The sequence below is a fragment of the Eublepharis macularius genome, chromosome 2 (genome assembly GCF_028583425.1).
Source record: "Eublepharis macularius isolate TG4126 chromosome 2, MPM_Emac_v1.0, whole genome shotgun sequence".
Classification (NCBI taxonomy): domain Eukaryota; kingdom Metazoa; phylum Chordata; class Lepidosauria; order Squamata; family Eublepharidae; genus Eublepharis; species Eublepharis macularius.
Window position 1 is genome coordinate 31,869,841 of NC_072791.1, and position 23,865 is coordinate 31,893,705.

At 43.9% G+C, this 23,865-nt stretch overlaps 1 protein-coding gene across 1 annotated transcript in view; it reads right to left on the minus strand.

The window, feature by feature from the left end:
* Positions 1–9,221, minus strand: part of CHGA (chromogranin A) — a 30,012-nt gene extending 20,791 nt beyond the window's left edge. Inside the window, exons 1-4 of the mRNA XM_054969868.1 lie at positions 8,972–9,221; positions 7,975–8,021; positions 1,607–1,700; positions 1,071–1,139 (exon numbers count right to left, since the gene is read on the minus strand). Coding sequence (XP_054825843.1) covers positions 1,071–1,139; positions 1,607–1,700; positions 7,975–8,021; positions 8,972–9,017 — 256 coding nt within the window. The 5' untranslated portion in view covers positions 9,018–9,221. The remainder of the gene's footprint in view (positions 1–1,070; positions 1,140–1,606; positions 1,701–7,974; positions 8,022–8,971) is intronic.
* Between the last annotated feature and the right edge of the window lie 14,644 nt (positions 9,222–23,865).

Below are 23,865 nucleotides of genomic sequence, written 5' to 3' on the forward strand. Positions count from 1 at the left end.
GTCTGGAGTAACTTCAGTTGTTTCAACATCTTATTTTGGAAACGAAGTAAAATCCAGCACTGAAGATGGGAACAATATTTTTTTAAAATGGGCTTCGTTTTAATTTTATTCACAAGTGATTACTTTGATAAGTTTGTTAGTAAAACTATTTATTTTAGTGATTTTCCACCTTTTTAATAGGAAACAAATTTTCGAGCTATAATTTTTCTCCGCATTTAATTGGAAAGGACTCTAAGAGTTTTCACCCAAGGGATCCTCCATGCCGGGTTTCAGACTGAGAAGAGAAAGCATCCCCGTTTTGCAGAGTGGATGCAAAGAGGTCCCTGGCAACTCCAGAAAGACAGAACAGGTGCATATGACAGAGCAGCGATAAAATGCTTTTAGCAGAAACATGGGGGTGACTGCAATGCATGCAGGCTTCAGGGTGGGGAATAGCATGGTTAGAAGCACCACCCAACCCCTCTACCCATTTTTTGACCCTGGCATGTTTTTCCTAAGGGGATCCTCTACTTGTTCATATCCAAAACAGCAGGATTTGAGTGCAGTGGCACCTTGGAGACCAACAAGATTTTCAAAGTATAACAACAACAACAACAACAACAACAACAACAACAGGTTTATATACTTCAGGACAACTTTATGCCCACTCAGAGTGGTTTACAAAGTGTGTTATTATTATCTTCACGACAACCACTCTGTGAGGTGGGTGTGGTGGAGAGAGCTCTGAGAAGCTGAGCTTTCGAGAGTCAGAGCTCCCTTCTTTCAAGAGTCAGAGAGCTCCCTATAACTAAAACAGAGACTGGGAAGCTTTTAAACAAAAACGAAGGGTACCAAGAAGAAGACCTAAACCTTACCCTACCCCACCATCCTTAATTTCCTGCACTGTAGTGATTTCAGCACCAGCTAGCTCAATCTTACCTTCTTTGATGGGCAGCAGCTCACCAACCCAAGGTCCCTTAAACTGGAGATGCCAAGTATTGAACCTGAGACCTTCTGCATGCTAAACAGGTGTTCTACCACTGACCCACCCCCTAGTTACCTCCCTACCCATCATTCCCACCAAAAGGTACCTTGGACTGCAATCTCCTGCAACTCCTTTAGTAAGTTTTGATGACGAAGAATGGAACGGATTCTTTCATCTGCAGGAAAAGAAGCTTGTTATGGAAGTTTTCCAGCAGCAAAGTGAACTACTAAGCAATGCGTGTTGCCTTTCATAGCTCCATTAGCAGATCTGTTCACTGAGGTTTTAAAAAAAATTCTTTATGATGGCCTATTAAATAAACAATTTAATTGGAGGCAATTAATATCTGATATTTTATTAGTATCTGCAGCATTCCATCAATGCTAAGGCTACAGCCTCTTTAGATTGGATCCCATGTTTTTGCTGACAGAAGAGAAAGAGGGAGGACTTTTTTCAGGGATCCAAAGGTCTATGCCAGAACAAAAAGCCATCTGGGATGGGAAATCAAGCGAGTCTGCCCCTCCAACTTCATACATCTATGGAAAGCTGGTAGGAACCAGTCCTTATTTAAAAAATCTAAATGGATTAATCAAAGGAACCAAATCCAATCCCTAGCAGAAAATTATGGAGAAAATAGGGATCTACCTCCTTGAAGGATTTCTAGGCATTCCTGGCTGATTGGGAGTGGATTTGGCTTTGACACTGTATCAGAGATGACTTCTACAATGCACTTCATCACCTAGAAAAAAACGCAAAGGCAAAGATTAAACTTACATGGTTCCTCAACTGCTCAGTGTTAAATTCCCCCTTTCCCTTCACATCCTTATCCGGTGGTATTTTCACTACCTCAACCGGGTGTCAGTAAGGTTCAGTTCAGATGCCCTGAACAAATTTCCATTTCTTGTAGATGGACACAATTCTGATTAGTTGTCAAACTTGCATGCTTCCTTCTTCATCTGTGTCATGTCTGTCCAGTCAAAATCCATCCAGAAAAATATTCACACAGGGTAAATAATTATAACGGCATTCTAGCAGAGTCCAAGTAAGAGACTTGTGGGGGCACACAGCTTACACATTACAAACACTTTAAGTTTGTGTCACCCATTTACTCAATTGTGGGCGGTCAGGTTTTAAAAGAGACAAGGAGATGCTAATGTGTGGGGCTGGATATTTTAGAAAAGGCCCATGTGCCTGTAAATGCACCTGAGATATATCAATACAGTATTGAACCCAGAGTGCTGCAAGCTCAGAGATACGTTCTTTCTCTTCTCTCTCCCACAGTTACCGCACCATCCCAGTCAATAACTTGGCCACCATATTTTGAGCCAGTTGACTTTCCTAGCTCTTTTCAAGGTCAGCACCAAATACAACACCTTGCAATAGGGTTGCCAATTCCAGCATAGGAAGGGTGGACTCAATAGCGTTATACCCATCCAAGGTCACTCCCCAAACTCTGCCCTTCCCAGGCTCCACCTCTGAAATCTCAAGGAATTTCCCAACCTGGAGTTATGCTTAACTGGAGTCCATCCCCTTGATATAAATCACCATCTCTGTAACTGGAATAAATACTCGCCACTATTACAGTCCTAATTTTCCATTAGGGTTTCAGAGGCAGTGAAAAGTGACCCAGGTAGTTGGCGCTGTTCCATGATTTCAGTTTTAATGGGCTGGTTTTCTATTTCAGAGAGATACTTCCTGTGTGGGATCAAATTTTCCCTGTACCTTTTGTTCTGTAAACTTGTAAAAGTTTTTTTTCCAAATATAAAATGTGAATACCACAAACGATCCAAACGTTTCCCTTGAGAACCATCATGCGGGGTTATGTGATATTTTTCTTACTGCTGTTTGGATTTCTGTAAATTTTAGACCTATTGCCAGGACATGTATTCAGTGCTGTCTCATACTTGCTTAACTGAAGTACAGATAGTGGGTTTGATTTACTGGCAAACTAAACTGGCATTTCCCACTGATTCCCCGCCTTCCCTCTGCAATTCCCCAGGGACCCCTGTTCCCAAGGAACATCGTTCTGTGGCGGATCAGTGGGCTGCCTTGGGAAAAAGGAAGCAGAAAATATCCATTCCGCTGCTGAAAATTTTCGTCTGGATTCAATCCAGTCTTTTAACATTTGGGGAAATAGGACTGGTTTTTCTCTTTTGATCTGTTTGACCTAGTAGTCTCGGTTACCATCAGAAATAATCATGGGGGTGACATAGATTTATCATACTCTTAATTTCATTTCCATTGGGATTTTCAATACAAAAGGATCCATTCTTTATGCTGTGTCTTTTCGCTGTTTAGTTAAAATAACTCCATACACTAACCTTTTCTCAAAAAGCAGCGAGTTCTTCAGATTGCAAGTCACATTATAATTTTATCAGTTATGTCTGTGAATGATTAATATTGTTGCACTGCATGACAATATTTAATATTTGACTTTGCAGTCTATGCACTTTAGTTAGATTTTTTACAGGAAGCGTTAATTCACTTTTGTCTCCTATCAAATAAGCAAGTATGTGAATCTTGGGAGCAAGGGGAATCTTTGTCTATTATAGAGCACAATTCCTTTGTATTCACCTCACACTTTTTTATCATCGATACTGTACACAATTTACACACATAAATTTAAATCTACCATGTGCCATGCTAGACTATTACAGCCACTCTACATTAAGATGAGTCAGTGATTGATTTCCAGTTTTTAATGGTCCGTATTCAAGAGCTGTCCAAATGTTTGCAATTTGTAAGTGGCTAATCCTTTTCACCCCTGTTGAAAAATCACTTTCACCTCATTAATTCTGCAAATTAAAGAGAATTTGGAATCATAATCAAATGGGGGAAATAAATGTATTCCTCCTGTTTAAAGATGATGAGGTTGTGCTTCAGTAGCTTAGGAGCTCATTCCTGTGTTCTTGGAGCCACCACAGAAAAGACCAAGTTACTTCCTATCTGTACCTGTTTTTAACTTCCTGATACTGGAGTCTCTTCCAATCTTAGGAGTGGGAGGCCTAATTTTAGAGAGATGCTTCCTTCTCTTTTTGGTACATTCTGCTCTGCACTGTTGAGCATGTTTTCCATGCTGAGCCAGTTTGGTGTACTGGTTAAGTGCGGCAGGACTCTAATCTAGAGAACCAGGTTTGATTCCCCATTCCTCCACATGAAGCTAATTGGGTGACCTTAGGTCAGTTACAGCTACCTTGGAGCTCTCTCAACGCTACCCACCTCACAGGGTGATTGTTGTGGGGATAATAACAACATACTTTGTAAACTGCTCTGAGTGGGCATTAAGTTGTCCTGAAGGGTGGTATATAAATCTAATGTTGTTGTTGTTGTTAGCACATCCATTAGTGAGGCCAACAGCCTACTGTTAAGCCTAAGTGTCTAATTCACATTTCCCAATGCTGTGACCTCAATGGGGGCAAATGAAATGCCCAGAACCAGGGAGGCTTGACTCGGAGTAGTTCTGGTTCAAAGAAACAATATCAGTTTTGTACATGCCTGTTCTAATTTGGGGTGATACTTGGCTGTTTTACTCTGTGGCCAACTGCAAAGAGGGAACTACTGGCTTTTCCTCTTCAAGAGCTGTCCAAATGTTTGCAATTTGTAAGTGGCTAATCCTTTTCACCCCTGTTGAAAAATTACTTTCGCCTCATTAATTAAGAGGGAACTACTGGCTTTTCCTCTTCCCTCAGCACATACAGCACATTGCAATAATCTAATCTAGATGTTACCAGGGCATGTACTACAGTGACAAGATCTTTTAAGCTATATCATTTTGCCATCTTCTGGGCATGGAGTAAGGGTTACTGGGTGTGTGTCTGGGAGCGGGGAGGTATTTGTGATTTCCTGCATTGTACAGGGGGTTGTACTAGATGACCCTAGAGGTACATTCTAACTTTATGATTTATATGTCTTCATATTCACCTCTGGGCCTTTACTCACATCTATGGAACTGTACATGAAGCTCAGTATTGTCTTCTCTGACTGGCAGCAGCTCTCCAAGGTATCAGGCCATGGCATTTCATATCACTTCCCACTTGTTCCTTTTTTAAAATTGGAGATGCCAGGGATTGAACCTGCGTTCCCTTACATGCAAAGCAGATGCTCTGCCACTGAGCCACTAACAACCTGCCCTTCTTTGTTCCTAGTTTTACAATCTGTCCCTTTCATTGCCAGCCCTTTTACAACTAAGAGGTTATGGTTTAACCTAGTTTTACTACTTGGCCCTTTAATTCCCAGCCCTTTGACAGCTAACTGGTTTTGTAGATGGCACATTCAAGAAGGATTCAGTGAGAGAAGTTCTACCACTTTGCTCTACTAACAGTGGCCCCATCCCCCAGGGCACTCTCGGCCAGTGCAGTGCTTTCCTCTAATGCAAGAGGTCTTCTACTGGTGGAAGCCCCTCTTGCACCAGAGGAAAGCTCCTTGTGCCAGAAGAATGTGACCCAGACCAATAAGACGGCACTGGATGGAGATGGGATTGGGAGTCTTATAAGTCTTCTCTCAAACAGCTGCTGCTTTCTGTTGAGCTAATCTTTACCTTGGGAAAAGCTGTACAATTACAATGATTTGAGACTGCAAGAGCCTCTCCCCAAGGACAGCAAAATCACAGCAAAGGCCCTGACACTTTCAGAATTGCTGCCTCACCTGCTGGGGAATCCAAACAAAGCTGCCCTTCAGGCTCCAGGTTGGCAGACAGAGGGCTCTGCAATGTTTCTTAGAGCTCTAGGGCAGGAAGTAATGGTGGTGCTTTGGAGAGATTAAGGATAATTGATCTAGCTGAGAAGCTGGCAACAGCTTTCCCCCTCGTCCCTGGAAACAAGGGCTTATTCACAATAGTGAAAGATGGGCCAGGAGGCAGCCACTAAGGGCTGGCAGTTCAATTCCATTAGCACTTACTAAAGAAGCCTGTTTAGATAAATTGAGCAAAAGCAGCTATTTAGAAAACGTTTTGCATTGAACACTGCATTATAGAATTTTGCCATTTATGGGGGGTGTAGGCAGGGAGTAGGTAGGAAACACAGCAGTAGCTGCTGCATTAATTCTAAGACATACAGAGTCACTTGCCGAGAGCCACGTGTCCATGCAACCATCTCAAGGTCCAGATTTGGGAGAGGGGTTAGCTTGTAAATATGTTAGCCTGTAGCCTATCACTGCAGGAGCCTTCCTCCAACTCATGTGGCTTCTCTTCCATTCGAAGATCCTCTTAAGATGGAGGAAGACTCCTTCAGCTGGAGGAACTCCGGCCTGAGATGGACTACTGCCATTATTTTTAATCTGTGCAAAATAAGATTGAAACCCACAATCAAAGACCTGTACTCAAGGACAGAAAGGTTTCCATGTGTGGATTCTTTTGTTGGGTTGGGAACAACACATGCAGGCTTGATTTGAACATGCATCTGGCTACATTGTGATGCATATCTAGATGAGAAGCAGTACATGATCCCCTCCCGTGCTCCCTAGAGTGTATGTTCTCATTCGGCTTCTAATGTGGTCATGGATGTGCATTCACACGCCATTGTCTCTGACTACAAGTTGTGATCACAAAACAGATGTGTTTATGTGACTATCTCTGTCTTCCAAGACTTGAAATGTGAGAAGGGCCTCCAAAGCAGAAGGCAGGAGCCCTGGATATGGTTCTAATAAACAATTGCCTCAGTTGACACCTAACGTGCCATCCTAAACAGGAAGTGTCATCCCAAACAGAACAACTGCCTCAGTTGACACCTAAAGTTCCATCCTCCTATGCATGTTGGTCCCCCCGGCTCGAAAAAACTAGTCTGTTTCACTTCACACACATTTCTCCCAGACAAAGGCATATTTTATTCAATCTAGCTTATGAAAAGCAACAAGAAAAATGTAAGATTTTGGCTAGATTTTTAAGAATTGGTAGATAGAATCCCAAGGCTGTCTGTTCCCCACTAGTCCTGATTCCAGACTATACTGGGACCTTCACGGACACCTAGCAGTGCAATCCTAAGAAGAGTTACTCCAGTCTAAGACCATTGGCTAACACTGGAGTAACTCTACTTAGGACTGCATGGTAAGTCAATTTTTCTGGGACCACTGTTGCATCACTAATCCTCTCTCTCTCTCTCTCTCTCTCTCTCACACACACACACACACACACACACACACACACACACACACACTGCAGACTCCTATCTTTCCTCCTCATGCTCTTCCTAAGGGTTCCCTTTTCTCCCAAGGTGCAGAATTTGGGGAGGGACATTTGAGGATGCAACAGGGGGGAGTGAGAAAGTTGTGCTCTGCTGCTGGAAATTCCTTCCATCAGTGGAAAGTTCCAGTAGATTCAACCCCATGTGAACCGCATACATATTTACCCCACCCATCATCTTAACATTGTTGATATCCTTTAAACTGCTGGGATGACAGGACACTCGTATAGTGATCTGCTGTTGTCTAAAAGCTGGTGCACTGTCTAAAATCATGACATTTTCCAACTATGTTACCAGCAACACTTAAGCCCATTAACTGCAAGGAGTTAAAGTGAGTCCACAATGAGCTTATAGAACTATACAGGGTATAATTGGAAAGCTAATTCCATAACCCGTCAGAAGAGCATCTACAGTCACTGTTGAAATCCGCGCTCATGTTGTCAGCATGCAAGGGGATCCCACAAAATCCAAAGAGGAGTAAGAAACATGGGAAAGCAAGCCTCTTCTCTGAAGGACTATTTCACACATTGCAATGTAACAACCCTGGGTGTGCTACAACATGCATGCTAGGCAGGGATTCACAGCCTGACTTCCTAACAAGCATTCCTCTTTTTAAACATCTCTTTATTCCATTCACACATTTTTAAAAGGACCTCTTGGCATATACCTAAAATACAATGTGAAAATTGGCTATGATAAAGGACAATTGTCATTCCTTCTTGACATTTCAACGACTATATCAGGGAGTCTTCTAAAACATGGCTCCATATATGTATTTAATAAATAACAGTGTGTTGCAATGCTCTTATATTTAACTATTTCATTCTGGCAGCTCACCTTGGTGTCATCTTTAGCTGTTGGATTTGTTACTGGAAGTGACATTGCTGCAAGCAAGAAAGAGAGAGAAAGGGGATACATTTAATATTGTATATTTCCTGGAACAGTTCCACCAGCTGGCTCAAGGCATGCAAAATTCAGTTAAGGCAAGCCAGGGTTTTTAAAAAAAAAGACAAAGAAGGATGCTGACATAAAGGGTTCACTGCTGGGATTAATGTTGATCATCTAACCCATTTTTTAAAAAGTACAAAACTCAGCATCACCAATTAATTTCCCATCTCCCAGTCTTTAAAACCGGGGGTGGGGAGGAGTGGTTGGATCCATGTCTGACATTGCTTAAACAGGCATCCCTCGTGAAAGGCAGTAGACTGCAGTAATGGTTTCATAAGGGCCAGGGGGTCTGCAATCGATCACTCCGAAGAAGCTTGCGGAAGCTTTTCAGCCCCCTGGCTCTGAGTAACTCAGCTGGCGAGTCCATTAGTTGTTTATGACTGCACTATGTAAAGATTGCAGACCAGCACAGAGACAGAAGAGGAAGAATGTGTAGGCAAGCCAGGGGAAGAGGAATTTGTTTAGAATGACAACGAAATGGTAGAAGAAACGTAGCTTTTAAAAATATACATATTATTTGAAAAGGATCCCAATGGTTTGCGGAAGGAAGGATGGGATGGGAAGGGGGCAGCTTTTTAAAAAGGTTAAAAATGAGTTAAATTGTGATCTTGCGTTAGTCCGTTTCCCTCACAGGTAGACAGCGGTGCGTCAAATCCCGGCCAACCCCGGGCCCCTTCCCCGAAAGAGTGTGGCCCGACGTGACCGATCTCCATCCAGCGCTTCCCCGAGGCGAGCAAGGGCAAAGCCTCGCTGGCGCTGTCCTTGGTGCTGAAAGGGACGCCCGATGCGGCGGACGGTCCGCAGGCGACGCCGGGTTGCCAAAGGAGCGCCGCACGGGAAGCCCGTCTCTCCCCGCTCCCCGCTCCCGCCAGTCCTTCGGGCTTACCTTGCGCGGCGAGGAGGAGGAGAGCCCAGGACACTGCGGGGCTCATGTTGCTGGGAAGGTGAAGGGCGGACTGGGGGGGCGGTGGGCGAGGGGCGGGCGAGGCGCTCCTTCGGCGGGATCGCAAAGGGCTGGGCTTTCAGAGGGAGCGGCGGGCAGCGGGGCTGGGCTGGAGAGAGGCGCCGGGGGGCATGGGCTGCTAGGCGGGCTTCTAGGCGGAGGAACCGGCGAGCCTCTCCGTCCCCCGAGCCTCTCTCCTCCTTCTCGGGCGCCTTCGCTGAGGATCCCCGACGGGGCACTGCTGCAGCCGCCTCCTTTATAGACCCCTCCCCTCTCCTCCCTGCCCCCTTCCGGAAACAGCGTCAGGAGGAGGGTAGCTCCCTCCCGGCAGGGCCGCGGCCGAGAGCTTCTTTGCCAGAAGGCCGGGGGAGGCGCCCCTGCGAACCAGCGCAGCCACCCCAAGGGCGCCCGGCGGCAGGCTCCGGGGGATCCAGCGGGCACCAGGGCTGGGCTCAGACTTCAAGTCCAGCCAGTGAAATCGAGCGAGCGATGCCAATGGCCGGGGAGGGCCAGAGGCGCGACTGGTGTTCCGGAGCCAGGACAGGAGCCAGTGGGTTCATATAACAATTGACATCAACAAATGCTGGGAAAGCAGAGTGCTTGGGGGGCAATTTCATACTGATGGTTTCCTAGAGTTGCCTTGTCCAGGAAGGAAGCTGTGTTCGTCTGCAGTAGAACAGCAGGACTCGAGTCCAGTGGCACCTTGGAGACCAACAAGATTTCCAGGGTGTAAGCTTCTGAGAGTCAAACCTCCCTTCTTCAGATACTGTGACTCTGGAAAGCTTATACCTTGAAAATCTTGTTGGTCTCTAAGGTGCCACTGGACTCGAGTCCTGCTGTTCTAGAGTTGCCCTTGGAATCTTTTGAGAATCTTGGCACATGCATGCCCACACCCTGTGATCTTTTCCCCTCCCCTTCAAAACACCCCTGAAATGAGGCCCCTCCCCTGTAATGATCCTGCCTTAAAGACAGGCGTGCTTTTTGCGTTTTGCGTATTCACAGACTTTGAATGGTAACTACAGCGCAATGACATCCAAACCAGACACCCGTTTCCATTGTGATAAGTCCCTATCCAACCCCACAGGGGGAGAAGCTGTTGGGGGTGAGGAAAGAGTTAAGCACCCTTCCCTTCTTGCCCCCCACTAATGCCTCTTCTGAAGCTGTTTGTCCACTTCAGAAAAGTAGCCATTAGGCTTTTGTTCCACGAACATCTGTGTAATGTGAAGTTTCCCCCTCCGGCCCACTTTACAGAAAAGCTACAGCTCTGTTTCTGCAACATTTCCAGCCAACCGTTCTCTTTTGTGAGGCTGGAAGTGAATGTGCCAGTACAAGGGGATCCCTTATCCAGGTAGGGCCCTTGGCTGAAGGCTGATTTGGACGGGCACTTCATCACTTGAGGATGAAAAGACCAAATGATGACTTGCGTGTATGTCCCTTTGAAGATACAATGCCTCAGGTAGCACATGTGTGCCATGTCCAGAACCATGCCCCTCTCCCAGAATGAGTTAACACGTTCTGTACAGCTGGTGGCTCCCACCTTATGGGACAGCCTGTCTGAAGAGGTCAGGAAGGCTCCCACTCTCCTGGCTTTCTGCAAACTGTGCAAAACCGAATAATTCAGGAGGGCTTTTTTTACAGAGGTAGGAGGGCTGTGCTGTAAGGAAATAGTCAAAAGAGATGCTTTGTTAAAAGTATAGGACTATAGTCTATACTATACTGTCTGTTGCTCCTACTGTGTAGTTTCTGCATGGTTTAATATGTCGTGCCAAATTGGTTATGTTTTGCTTCACCTCTGTATTCAGATTCATGCTTGTTTTCAAATTTTTGCAATCTATACCCTATTGTATTGTTTATATTAAATGTCCCAGCTGTGGATTGTATTAACTTATGTTGTGCAATCCGCCTTGAGCATTAGTGAGAAAAGCAGACTATAAATAACATAAACAAAAAACCAAACATAGATCAATCTATTTATTTGATTTATATCCCTCTCTGACTTTATGAATGCAAATGCTTTTGACTCCAAAGTAATCAAATCATGTGGGTGGTACAAAAAAAAAAAGACCAATAGTGTGATCCTAAGCAGAATTACATGCTGTAAGCACCCCACTGACTTCAATGGACTACGAGTGGTGTAGCTGAGCTTAGGAGTGCACTGCAAGTGAAGTAAAAACTATATGTCTATATACAATGGATTGAATCAATTCTGTTAGTACAGGTTCTTTCCTCTGGTTCAAGGAATCTTCTGCTAACACAAGACCACCACTGGTGGGCTAAGAAAATTGCAGGGAACACAGCAAAGGACTGAGAGCCAAGCTACAAGTGACGCCTTACACAGGTTGGACACATGTCAGCTTACCTCAAGTTTTTAGATGGGAAATGTAGGCATCCTGGTTTTACAGCTTGGCTCTCCATTACAGCTGCAAGACCAGGATGCCTACATTTCCCATCAAAACTAGAGGGAAGCTGACAAGTGTCCAACCTGTGTCAGGCGTCACTTGTAGCTTGGCTCTCAGACTCATCAATAGTTGGTTGCTGTTTCTGTGTTGGCCCTGGGCAAAGAATGCATTGAGACCTGCTTTCATATTTTCATTTGCATACGGCTGATATCTGGGGCCTGCTTGTAATACCAGATCTCACTACTAACCTTGTGAAAAGTGCTTCTGATCACCAAGTATCCCCCCCTCCCTTATTACAGTCCACAATTACACATCTTAAATTTGGGAACTTGCCCAAGTCATTTAATTTTTACAAACATCAACATTGTGCTTATATACTGTCCTTCTGTACAGATTGGTGCCACATTCAGAGTGGTGGACAAAGTCAGTGTTATTATTATCCCCACAATACATCTGGGGAGCTGGGGCTGAGAGGAGCGGCTTACCCAAGGCCACCTGCTGCGCTCATGGCAGTAGTGGGAGCTGAACTATCAGAGTGCTGATTCTCAATCCAGCCACTTAACCATTATACCACAGCAGCTTTTTGGCAATCATCTTTCACTTTTTATGCACAGGCACAGACTTAGTTCTCAGGAAGGCCCCCTAGGTTTGGTTATTACCATCAATTTCTGGCAGGACTATCTTCAAGGCTTTGGCAATTTACATCCTGCTGTTGTGTTTCCTTGCCCACCTCCTGGGACACAATATTTCCAGAGTGCTCTCTGTAAGAAAAATAAAATGCTTTGCAAGAAATTACAGAAGAAATCTCTGACACAGGGCAGTGTTCTATGGATAGTTACACAGTTTTCTAGAAGTACCATACTGCTTGCGAATTTTGGAAATACTTCTAATAAATATTTGAGGGTTGTTACATGTGCTATGAGATAGGGTTATATGAAAAACCAGGTACTGAGACATTTCAGACAACCCAATTTAATGGAGTCAAGATAGTGGTTTTTTAATTTACTGCGTTTGTACCTTGCCTTTCTCCCCAATGGTAACCCAAGTGGCTTACATAATTTTCATCTCCTCTATTCTTTTGTCACAACAACCCTGTTGGGTAGGATAGCCTGAGAGCAAGCGACTGGCCCAAAGTCACCCAACAATCTTCCATGGCAGAGTGGGGATTCAAACCTGGTTCCCCCAGCTCTTAGACTGACATTCTAACTGCTGCACCATGCTGGCTCATATTGCTCTTTCCTAGACCAGTGGTGGTGTAGTACAGTATTTAAGAACACTGGGACCAGGTCGGGGAAGGGGTTGGCTCAAATCCTTACTCTGCCACAAAATTCATTTGGTGGCCATGGCCAGTCACATAGACACAGACATGCACATTCATCCTAACCTACCTACAGGGCTATTGTAAGGGCAAAAAAGGAGGAAGGGACTGTATATGCCACACTAAGCTTCTAGGAGGAATACTGGGATTAAAATGCAATGGATGGGTTTGTACATTAATGACAGATATGATTGTTTTTCTGAAACAACTCCAAACCCCTGATTTTCCAGCCCTAAAATTCCTAGGGCTCTAAAAGGAATGACTTGCATGCAATCGCTTTGCATTCAAAAGCCTTGGCTACCACACAGCTGACAAAGTAAGCCCCTGCTGGATGTTCCCAAGTTTCGCTTTTCTCCAGTCTCTGTCCCCACTCCCCCCATATGAACACCCATCGGTGAAGCTGGTGGAGCTACTGTGATTTATTCATTATTTGTTTAAATAGTTACAAGCAGGGAAGCAGCAAGGACTTGCAAAGGGCATCTCGTTTTCCCCTTTCGCATTATTTCCTCATTCCCTTCCCTGAAAGCCCCTATAGCTTGCTTCCTTCTCTCCTTCCTCCCCAAAAGCCAACCTACCTTTATCTCCACCCCCACCCCCATCTTCAGCTTTCCTTTCTTCCCTCCCACTGCCAACTTCTCTCTGTGAAAGCTGTGTGGGGTGCCCAGTTGTGCAGCTGGATCCGGTTATGCAGTGGGGAACCTCCAAGGACTTGGGGTAGCATCTCACTTTTCCCTACATTCCCCTAACCACACTATTTCCTCTTTTCATTTTCCTGGCAGCTCTCTTTCCCTGCTTGCTTTCCTCTCTGACTTTTACTAACAGAAAGCAAGGCTTGAAGGCTGGCAGTGTTATTGTGGTTGCCTAGCAGTCACCTAGAGGGCATTCATTTCTTAAAGGTACAGGCACTGCTTTTATTATTTCGAGGTTTTAAAAGCTCCCTAATGTACCTAATGTAATGTGCTGGAATAATGTGCTTTTAAGTAGCCCAGGCTAGTGACAGAGCTGGAATCTCACATGATATTTTTCAAAGAGGGAAAGCAAACTCTGAATCACTCATTGAAACACAGAAGACTTCCTTAAAGTAAGTTATAGCTTCAATTTACCTAGGCTGCTGTTGGGGGCAGGATTGTACCTCTATCCTACCACTCCACTGAGCAAAGTTGATTGATTGACTGAATGATATTTATACCCCAAGTATATTTATATAAAAGTATAAATATACTTATACCCCCCAAGTATATTTATACTTTTGTCTCAAGTTTGAGGCCTTCCTCCAATCGAAGGAGCTTTCCTCCAACTTCAATGGAGGAAGAGCCAATTAAGTTAGAGAAAGGCTCCTTAAGCTGAAGGAAGGCTACTTGGAGGATGGTTGAAGCCGCCCCATTTTCTCCTCTGATCTGCCTCTCTTCAAGGTTTCCAACAGGGATCTTTCCTAGCCCTGCCACCTGAGAGGCTTCAATTGCCAGGGACTGGACATGAGGCCAGGGCTTATGCAAACCAGGTACCCTGAGACCATCCTATGGACCCTTTCTGAGGGCCAAGCTACAAGTGACGAATGACACTTGAACGGCAAGTGAACAGACTCACGTGTATTCCTCCCTGTTCACTTGCGCTCCACTTGCGCTCCACTTGAACAAGGAGGAATACACGTGAGTCTGTTCACTTGCCGTTCAAGTGTCATTCATCACTTGTAGCTTGGCCCTGTATTTTAGCTCAGTTGCTTCAAGGAAGTGGAATGGTGCTTGTAATTCCCAGGCCTCACATTTCCCCACAAATAGAGCTGTTTTCACAGCATAAGCAAAGTATGTCAGAACATACTTATAAATTCTCCTAAATATAACATCTTCAAAGGCCAGACTGTCACCCATCTGCATTTTTAAAGGGTGTTTGTCTCTTACAGTCATTTTAAGGCCAGCAGTCAATTGAAGTTGAATCCCTTTGATTTTCTTTGCTTTGACTGCGTTTGTACCAGCCTCGAATTAATTGCATGAATCGCTGAACATCTCACATGCTTGTCAAAAATACAGATAGGTTTGTGCAGTGCCAGAGACTGGCTTGTATCCAATCAACCATGAGCACAGACACCAATCAGCTAATGCAGAATGAAACCTTCTTGACTTGCCTTTGATGCTGTAGCTCAGAAACCATCACTTCATTTGGAGGAAGGTCCTTAGGCTGCACACACATTTCAAACTTTCCTCAGTGGAGTGCTACAATCCATATAAATAATAGTTAGAGTCTACCCATTATTCCTGATGAAACATGTATTCTTATTCTGATTGGATTGGCCCAACCTAACTGCAGTTGAGTCCATTTTCATTCTATGGAAACAAAGACAAGCTTGCAAGATTTACAGTGCAATTCTAAGCATAGTCACACCCTTCTGACTGATCCAGTCCAATCTGGCTTCCGGCGTGATTTTGAAACAGACTCCTTGAATAGCTCTGGTTGATGACATCGGCTTCAACTAGATAAGGGTGGTTATGCACTGCTGATTTTATTAGATCTATGGGCAGCATTTGGCACAGTTGGCCCTTTGGTCCTGGTCGACTGCCTAGCCTCACTAGAGGTAAGAGCTACCATCTTACAATTGTTTAGTGCTTTCCTCCAGGGATGCTCAATGAGGGTGATCACTGGGAATGAGGGTTCACTCTGATGGGATCTATACTGTGGGGTCCCACAGGGATCGATCCTGTCCCTGATGCTTTTTAATATATATATATGTGCCCTCTAGTTGGTGTAGTTCGGAGGTTTGGACTGGATGCTACCAGTACACTGATGACACTCAACTCTCCTTTCTACTTCATAAGCAACCAGAAGCAGATATCTCTTCCTTGGCCCAGTACCTGGATGCCACAGTGGAGTGGCTGAGGAGTAGCTAGCTAGCTGAAGTTAAATCCTTTGAAAACTGAGGTCCTGTGGCTGGGAAGGACTTTCAGCTGTGGGAAATTTGTCGATCTTGTTGCTTGACGGAGCCCAGCTTTCTGCTGAGGACTCTGTGAACAGTTTGGGATTTGGCTTGATTCGAAGCTCTCCATGGACAAACGGGTGTCCAGGGTGGCTAGAACAGCATTTTTCCGTCTTCAACAGGCCCGACAACTTTCCCCATATCTATTTCAATCTGACCGTACCACATTTGTCCGTGTGACAGTCACCTCTTGTTTAGACTACTGCAACTCGCTCTATGTAATGCTACCCTTGAAGATGCTCCAGAGACTTCAGAATGTGGCTGCTAGGTTGCTGATCAAGTCACCATGGTTAGCTCACGTAACACCAATTTTGACGCAGCTGCACTTGTTACTAATTCACCTCCGGATCCAATTCGAGATGTTTAAAGTCCTTCATGATCTGGGACCCTCATACCACAAGGGCTCATACATTGGATGGGGTAGACTCAGCAATAATTTCACTGTTAGCAATAATATGATGAATTATATGTGCCAATGCTAAACAACAGACGAATTTGTTATTTCTCTGAACGGAACGCTCTGTAGCCACAAATAAAGGACTGGTCTTTCTTGCTGGTTATAGAGGCTGATTATTTAATTGAAGGTTTATTATACTTTTTTGCCGTACTGTAATAAAATAGAGATAAACAGAAATAAAGTTCTTTGTCTGATTCCATGGCTTTTAATGAACCTATGAAACTGTTCTATCCAGAGTCTCTTTACTGAGCAACTATGTTCCAGATCCTCAGGCAACGGAAGATCTTTCCCAGCAAGGATTCCAGGAAGTGAACCTGGAACATTTTGCATGCGAAGCTTGTGCTCTGATCCTAAGGCACAATTCCTCTCCGGAATAGCTGGCTACCCTGTGTATTAATGTGTGTATATTTAGGTCTATTGCACAACGCTGATTCACCTGCTGAGACTGAAGTGTGTGAGATCTTTATTTTGCTACAGCAGCTGGTATTGTGTATTGCTCTGAGATGGTGACAAGCAAACAAAATCTGTAGTTTTAAAAAAAACCCTTGAAGTAAAACTAAATAAAAACTAGTTTATTAAGTCTCCAAAAATGAAGTTACATTTTTCATGAGTAGCTTTTATTGGGAAAATAAAAACCTAACTTTCCTTCTGATTCCTGCAGCTAAGATCCAAGTAGTTGTAGAAGAATGTCAAAAGGTTGCTTTACAGAAGCATAATACATTACCAATGCAATCCTAAGCAAAGTTACTGCAATATAAGCCCATTGAAATCAAAAGTTACTCCAGTCTAAGCCCAATCAATGGGCTTAGATTGGAGTAACTCTGCTTGAGTGTATCAAGTGAACTCTGCTTGAGTGTATCAAGTGTACTCTGCTCAAGTACACTTGATACGCAGTAGAACCAAGGAACTGACTTGTGTGACCCTCTTTCAGCCTAACCTACCTAACACCGTACAGGTCCATCACAAGGATCAAATCAGTTCATTTGATACAAATTGTAGGTAAGGCATTTGTGGACTGATCAGAAATTTATCACAAGTCTCATAGAAAAATCCTTTCTATGAGGTCATTTTCTTTGCAGAGGTAACTTGACATATGGACCAAGAGGGAGACAGAAAGACTATTGTTTCTCCATCACTAGCACTTATCTCACTATCATTGTGAATAGTGAATCAGTGCATGAAATGCAGGCATTCCCACTCACCAAAACACACATCTCCCCCAGTCCCGACATCATCTATGAGATTCCTTCCCCAAAATGGCAATCTACCTTCCTTACAATAGCTGTTTTAATTTTTAACTATCCATGACTGACCCCGACTCCCCTAGCATTTGGAATAGTCATAAACATTCTGTGACATCATAGTATTTTAGCCAATTGCTCTTGGGATAGTCCAACAGACAAAAGCTCCTTTTTCATAGTCTCAGATTTATCAAAATACTTGTATGTGCATATGAAATCGCATGAAGCACATAATCTTTGTCCATGTGTAACCTTTGCAATGAAAATTACCACCTTACATTGTGACAGCAATGTAAGGTGTAAGGTAGGTTAGGCTGGGCTGAGAGTCGCATGAGTGAGGCTCATGGCTGATGGGATTTTGAACCTAGATCCCCCCTGCTCCACCAGCACTCTAACCACTGCTCCTGAATGATAACGTGCAAGAGCCACTTCCTAGAGGTCGGGGCTATGCATCTGTGAACGCATGGGATTATTAGAAAAGGGACTGAAAACAAAATAACCAGTAGCATAAAACCTTTGACTAAATCTCTGGTGCATCTTCTTTGTGTTTTCCTGGTCTCAAAAAGGATATTGTAGAGCTGGAGGAAGAGAAGCAGAAGGCAACCAAAATGGTCAAGGGATTGAAGCACATTTCCTTCTAGGAAAGGCCGAAGAATTTGGGGCTTATCAGTTTAGAAGAACTCAGAGCCAAGCTACAAGTGATGCCTGACACAGGTTGGACACTTGTCAGCTTACCTCAAGTTTTGATGGGAAATGTAGGCATCCTGGTTTTACAGCTTGGCTCTCCATTACAGCTGCAAGACCAGGATGCCTACATTTCCCATCAAAACTTGAGGGAAGCTGACAAGTGTCCAACCTGTGTCAGGCGTCACTTGTAGCTTGGCCCTCAGAGAGGCGAGGGACAGGATTATGCATAGTACAGAGGTAGCCAGCAGAGAGAGAGAGAGCTCTCCCCCCACCAACCCACCTTCTCTCTCCCATAATACTAGCCCTGGGTACCCAAGGAAACTGATGGGCAGCAGATACGAGACAGGTTAAAGGAAGCACTTCTTCATATCAAGCCCGATTAACTTGTGGAATTCCCTTCCCAAAGACATAGAACTGGCCACTTGGTAAGATGGATTTGAAAGCATCCAACAAATTCATGAAAGATAGGACCATCAAATGTCAAATATAACTTCAGGGATAGCACACTTCTAAATTCCAGTTGTGGAGTGAGGGGGGAACAGTAGGGAGAGGTTTGGGCCTCTACTTTCAGGCCATCTGAGGTCAACATGGGACACAGGATCCTGGACCAGATGGGCCATTGTTCTAATCCAACAGGGCTCTTCTTATGTTCTTATCTCTTCACCTGCAAGGGCTGAGAATGACATCATCAGTTAGTTTAATGTTCCATAAGGGGAAGCAAGTGATGCAAGTCATTAAATGTTACGATTTCCCAACCTATAAGGTATCAAATTCCCACCATTATCAATCTAGCAATCATATATTAAGCATTTTTAACCTCTTAATATTAACATAGACCCCAAGAAGACTGAGCAAATTTGCTTTGCTTAGAAGCAGATTGTATAAACCTCAGTCTCACATGCAGTTATAAAATAGTCCCTGGTTTGCTACCAGGGAAATCAAGCCCAAGATCTGTTTAGTAGGGAAAATTATTTTTATTTCTTTATACCCCACTTTTCTCTCCAATGGGAACCAAAGTAGTTTACTACATTTATCCTCATAACAACCCACTCTGGTTTCTCTCCAGATAGCATAAATCTTTTGCCTTTTACTAAGGATTCATAGCAACCTTTTGAGGTCAGTTAGGATAAGGCAGAAAGTATTTTGCCAAAGGTCACTACATAACAAGCTTCCACAGTAGAGCAGGGATTTGAACCTGGGTCTCTGAGATCCTAGATTAGCTCTCTAACCACTACACCACACTGGCTCTGAAGCGTGTATCTGATGAAGACACCACTGCAAATTCATTTGTAAATCTTTTCTCAAAAGCAACTCAAAGTTCTTTGTTTGCAGGTGTTTACAGTAGCCCATCTTGTATCAGTCTCTGCCTTTATTCGGAAAGAAAATAGTTTTGAGAAGTGCCATGGCATTGTTCTTCTAAATACAGAGAATTTTTTCCTGGGATCCACTTTGTTCCCAGATCAGTCAAGCCCTGGATTGCTCCAGAACACTTTAGTGGGGCTCAGGGGTGAGCAGCTGCTGCATGAAAATCAGACACTTGTTCAGGCATCGGTTGATTGCATGGCTGCAATGTTTTGACCAGGGCTTTTTTCTGGGAAAAGAGGTGGTGGAACTCAGGACCGCAGAATGACGTCACTTTAAGTCAGCTGGAACAAGGGGGGAGTTTTTTAAAGTTTAAATCAACCCCCCCCAGTGAAAATGGTCACATGGCCGGTGGCCCCACCTCCTGACCATTTTCAAGAGGTGCCAGAACTCTGGTTTTGACCCATTTGTCATGTGGTGGATCTAGAGCAGCTCAGATTTAATTGGTCATGAGGGGTAACCCCAGAGTTCCTGGTAACATGATAGAGAACGTGTGCCTTTTTTGGATGGGATGTGTCACACCTTTGTGGCCTATGTGTAGGTGCCTTGAGGAATCTGGGTCAATTTCTACTACCCATAGCAGGTACAGACACTCAGAAAAAAGTGACTTTCCCACTCATGCATTACGGAAGATACTAAAAATCTAATACATGTTTATTTTTCTCTCCCTCCTAGGAGCTCAGGGTAGCATACATGATTCTCCCACCCCCATTTATCTTTACAACAACACTGTGAAGTAGGTTTGCCTGAAAGAGATGACAAGTGGCCTAAGGTTGCCCAGGAAGCATCATGGCAGAGAGAGGATTCCAGCCTACCTCTCCCAGATTCTAGTCCAGCTTACATTCAGATTTATGTAGCGTAAACTCTGAAGTGGCCAGTGCAGGTTTGACTTCTTTCTATATGGATGTACGTGGGCATAGATTCAAAAAGGAAGGGGGGAAAACCAAAAGGAAAGCATAAGAAGTATTAAGTTGGGTGCACACGTATGTGCAAACCAGCCCCAGTTTGACCAATGTACGTTGTTTATTTTACAAACGTAAGACATGTGTTTGGAAAGCTGCCACCCGTTGCCTTTTCTTGTCATTCTGGAGCTGTCCTTTGGAGATGAGAATTTTCAAGCTGGGTTTGGCATCTAGTCTGGCTTTCTTGCCTAATGTGGGCTGTATTCATTAACCCTGGGCAGCTTCCCAGCTGCTCCTGTTCTCTACCAGTCGCTTGGGAAGGAGGGCAGAAGCCAGCCTGGCAAGTCGCTGACTGCCTTTCCAAAGTCAAATCTCTTATTTAAATTCACGGTAAGGGCCCATGCCAGCTCCATTTTAGCAATGCGCTTCCTAACAGCTAAATGATAAGATATACCAAGAAGGGGTGAGCAATGTAGAACAATAATGGATGCTCCTCTACAATTTGCTGAGGTTTGACAGCTTCCAGGCACCACAGGGAGGGAGAGAAACAATCGGCTGGGAAGCAAAGTTCTTATGGGCATCTAGCCGTTGTGTAATCAAAGCATAGCAAGGCGGCACTCTGTGAAATGGCTGCTTTCATCCCCCAAAGCATTATTTTGACTTGTCCAGGCTGGATGGTAAAATGAAAGCGTTGTGTGCAATCTCACCAACGGGTGACCCATTAAAATGAACAGTTTTTCAAGCTGCTTCTCGGTGACAGAAAGTTTTATATTTCTCCTTTATAGGATTTCTTTCATCCATCACGGAACATAAGAGCCAGCCACAATGGATTAGACCACTCCAGCATCCAGGACATGGAGGCCAGAGACACCCTATTCTTACTTCCTAGCACTGGCATCAAAGGGTAACTGCCTGAACATGGAGGGTCCATTTAGCCATTGTAGCTTGTAGCCATTGATGGAACTGTCCTCCATCTAAACTAGTGACCATGAGTATATTCTGTGGTGATTAATTGCTAGGTGATCTTATGAGGATAAAATAGAGGTCAGGAGAACATTGTAAGCTGGTTGGGGTTCTCATGGGGAGAAAGGTAAGGTATACAAATTTAAAAAATGAATTAAATTAACCCCATTAAGCCTCTGTTAAAGGGTCAGGACATTTCTTCTGGAGCCAGTTTGGTGTAGTGGTTAAGAGTGTGGGACTCTAATCTGGAGAGCTGGGTTTGATTCCTCACTCCTCCGCTTGAAGCCAGCTAGGTGACCTTGGGTCAGTCACAGCTCCTCGGAGCTCTCTCAGCCCCACCCACCTCACAGGGTGTTTTGTTGTTGTAGGGATAATAATAACATACTTTGTAAACTGCTCTGAGTGGGTGTTAAGTTGTCCTGAAGGGCAGTATATAAATTTATTGTTGTTGTTGTTGTTCTCTAGGAAGATGGCAACCCTATCTCCCATAGAGTTTCACGGGAATCCTAGAGTGTCAAACTGAAACACTGACATCCCTTCCAGGTTTCCACCAAAACTGGCATTGCAGCATTGGCACAATGCCTGTTAACATGACTCTGCCCCACTAAACCTCCCATTGCCTAAATAGAGCTGTTTGAGGACAGTTTCATTTGTGGAGGTTTGAATTTTAGATTGTGGCTGTTGTCTATAAATACAACTGTAATACTTAGTGGAACGCAATTTCTGTGGTGCCAATGTTATGATGGCTCACCAAAAGGCAAAGGCAGAAACACTTTCTTAACCAAGCCTTTTACAAAAAGAATTCAAGAGAATTGGCTTTGAACTCAAGATTTGGCTCAGTTTCTGACTCTATTTTCCTGTCCCTTGGCAGCAAGCCAGATTATTTCCTGGGTTCTATGAAGCGGAAAATGTCCATTTGCAAATCTGCAAGCAACACCACAAATTAGATCAAGTAGCCAAGTAAGGTAGTCAAGGCCATAAATCTTACTGTATAATATTGTGGCCAAAATGGAGTAACCTTGAGGAATTATGGGTGGTATGCAGATAAAACAGTGACCTTGATTGTCCTTGTAGATGGGCCCAAAGCACACTTTAATCATCACCACAAATGCTGCATGCAGTAGTTAAGGAAAGTAGGGAGGGGACAGGACATCGGTGTTCAAAAGGAACAACATTCAATAGTTTAATGAAGCCGTTATCTTGTACTTAGCCAAGGCTGAGGAAGAAAAAAATCTCGATATCTCTCTGTTTAGAAAAAACAGGGAGAGGGTTTAAATCCTTCGATACAAGATAAAATTGTCATTAAAAATGTCATATGCATTACAATTTAATTTATCTAAGTGGCCTAGGGGAGGGGAAGTGTTTAGACAGAGTGCATTTCCTTAACAAGTTATGGCTGTGCAACACGTTCGGCATATCACAGCTACAATCAAATTAAATTGTGCAAGCTGAACAATGTGTGCATGGCTGTTCCTCAATGTAATTTTATTCTGCTCTCAGATTAAGGTAAATTCTTTGGATTTTTTTTTCAAAGAGGAGAATCAAGGATGAAGAGAAGGAGCCAAGATTGGTGGAGAGAAAAAAAGGATTCAGAGGTAGGGAAAAGAAGAGCTCCCCTATAGTTTTAAAACTCCTAAACCACATGGAGAAGCAGGTGTGGTTTATTCCGCCAGTTTATCAGCCCCCCTCCCTCCTCTGCTGTATAGCACACGTGGAGTTTGGGTGGGCTGAAGAAGAGGAGAATATAACAAAGCCAGGGAGAAGGAAGTGGGAGAAACGGTGGCTGCCTCACCCTCCTGGGTATCAAGGGACTGAAAGGAGCAAGACGGGTCATCCATCCATAATTTGTTCATAAGTTGCAATTAGCAGAATCGAATATTTGACAAACTGTTTACCTGTCTTTCCCCTCCCCCGTTACTGGACTATAAGTTACCAGGAGGGGATTTCCAACTGGGGAGAAAAATGGAGGGGAAGAGTTAAAATTCCTTTTTCCAGCACTACAACTCCGGTCAATTAAAAAACCCAGTAACTGATATGCCATAGAAGTATGTCAATTACAACTATGTCAATTGCAGATTTTAAGCTAGAGCGATATGGCTGCTTGATACATTGCTATAGCTTAAAATTGGTCCGTTGCTTATCTCTACATGCATTCTCAGCAGCAATGGAAGGAGCACAGAAAATCATTGCCATATGTATGTAGCCTAAATTACACATGGAGAACTCATCACAGATCTTGAAGTCTCCTATAGCATGGCTCTCTGGCTGGTTTCCAGAAGCAATAACCATTTTCTGATGGCTCTACTTAACATCTGACTCTTCTGCTACAGTTTTAACAGCAGCCTTAGTTACAGAAATTTTGAAGGTGAAAGATTTCTTATCATAGAGATAAAACAATAGGAAACAGTTCCCATGAATTTCTACTGTAAAAGCACAGGAACAGAAGCTGACCAACTTATGTTCACTAAAATTCAAACAGAATTACCAAGAGCTGGGTTTCTGTGGGTCTGTCACATTAATACTGATTTTGGTTATTAGTA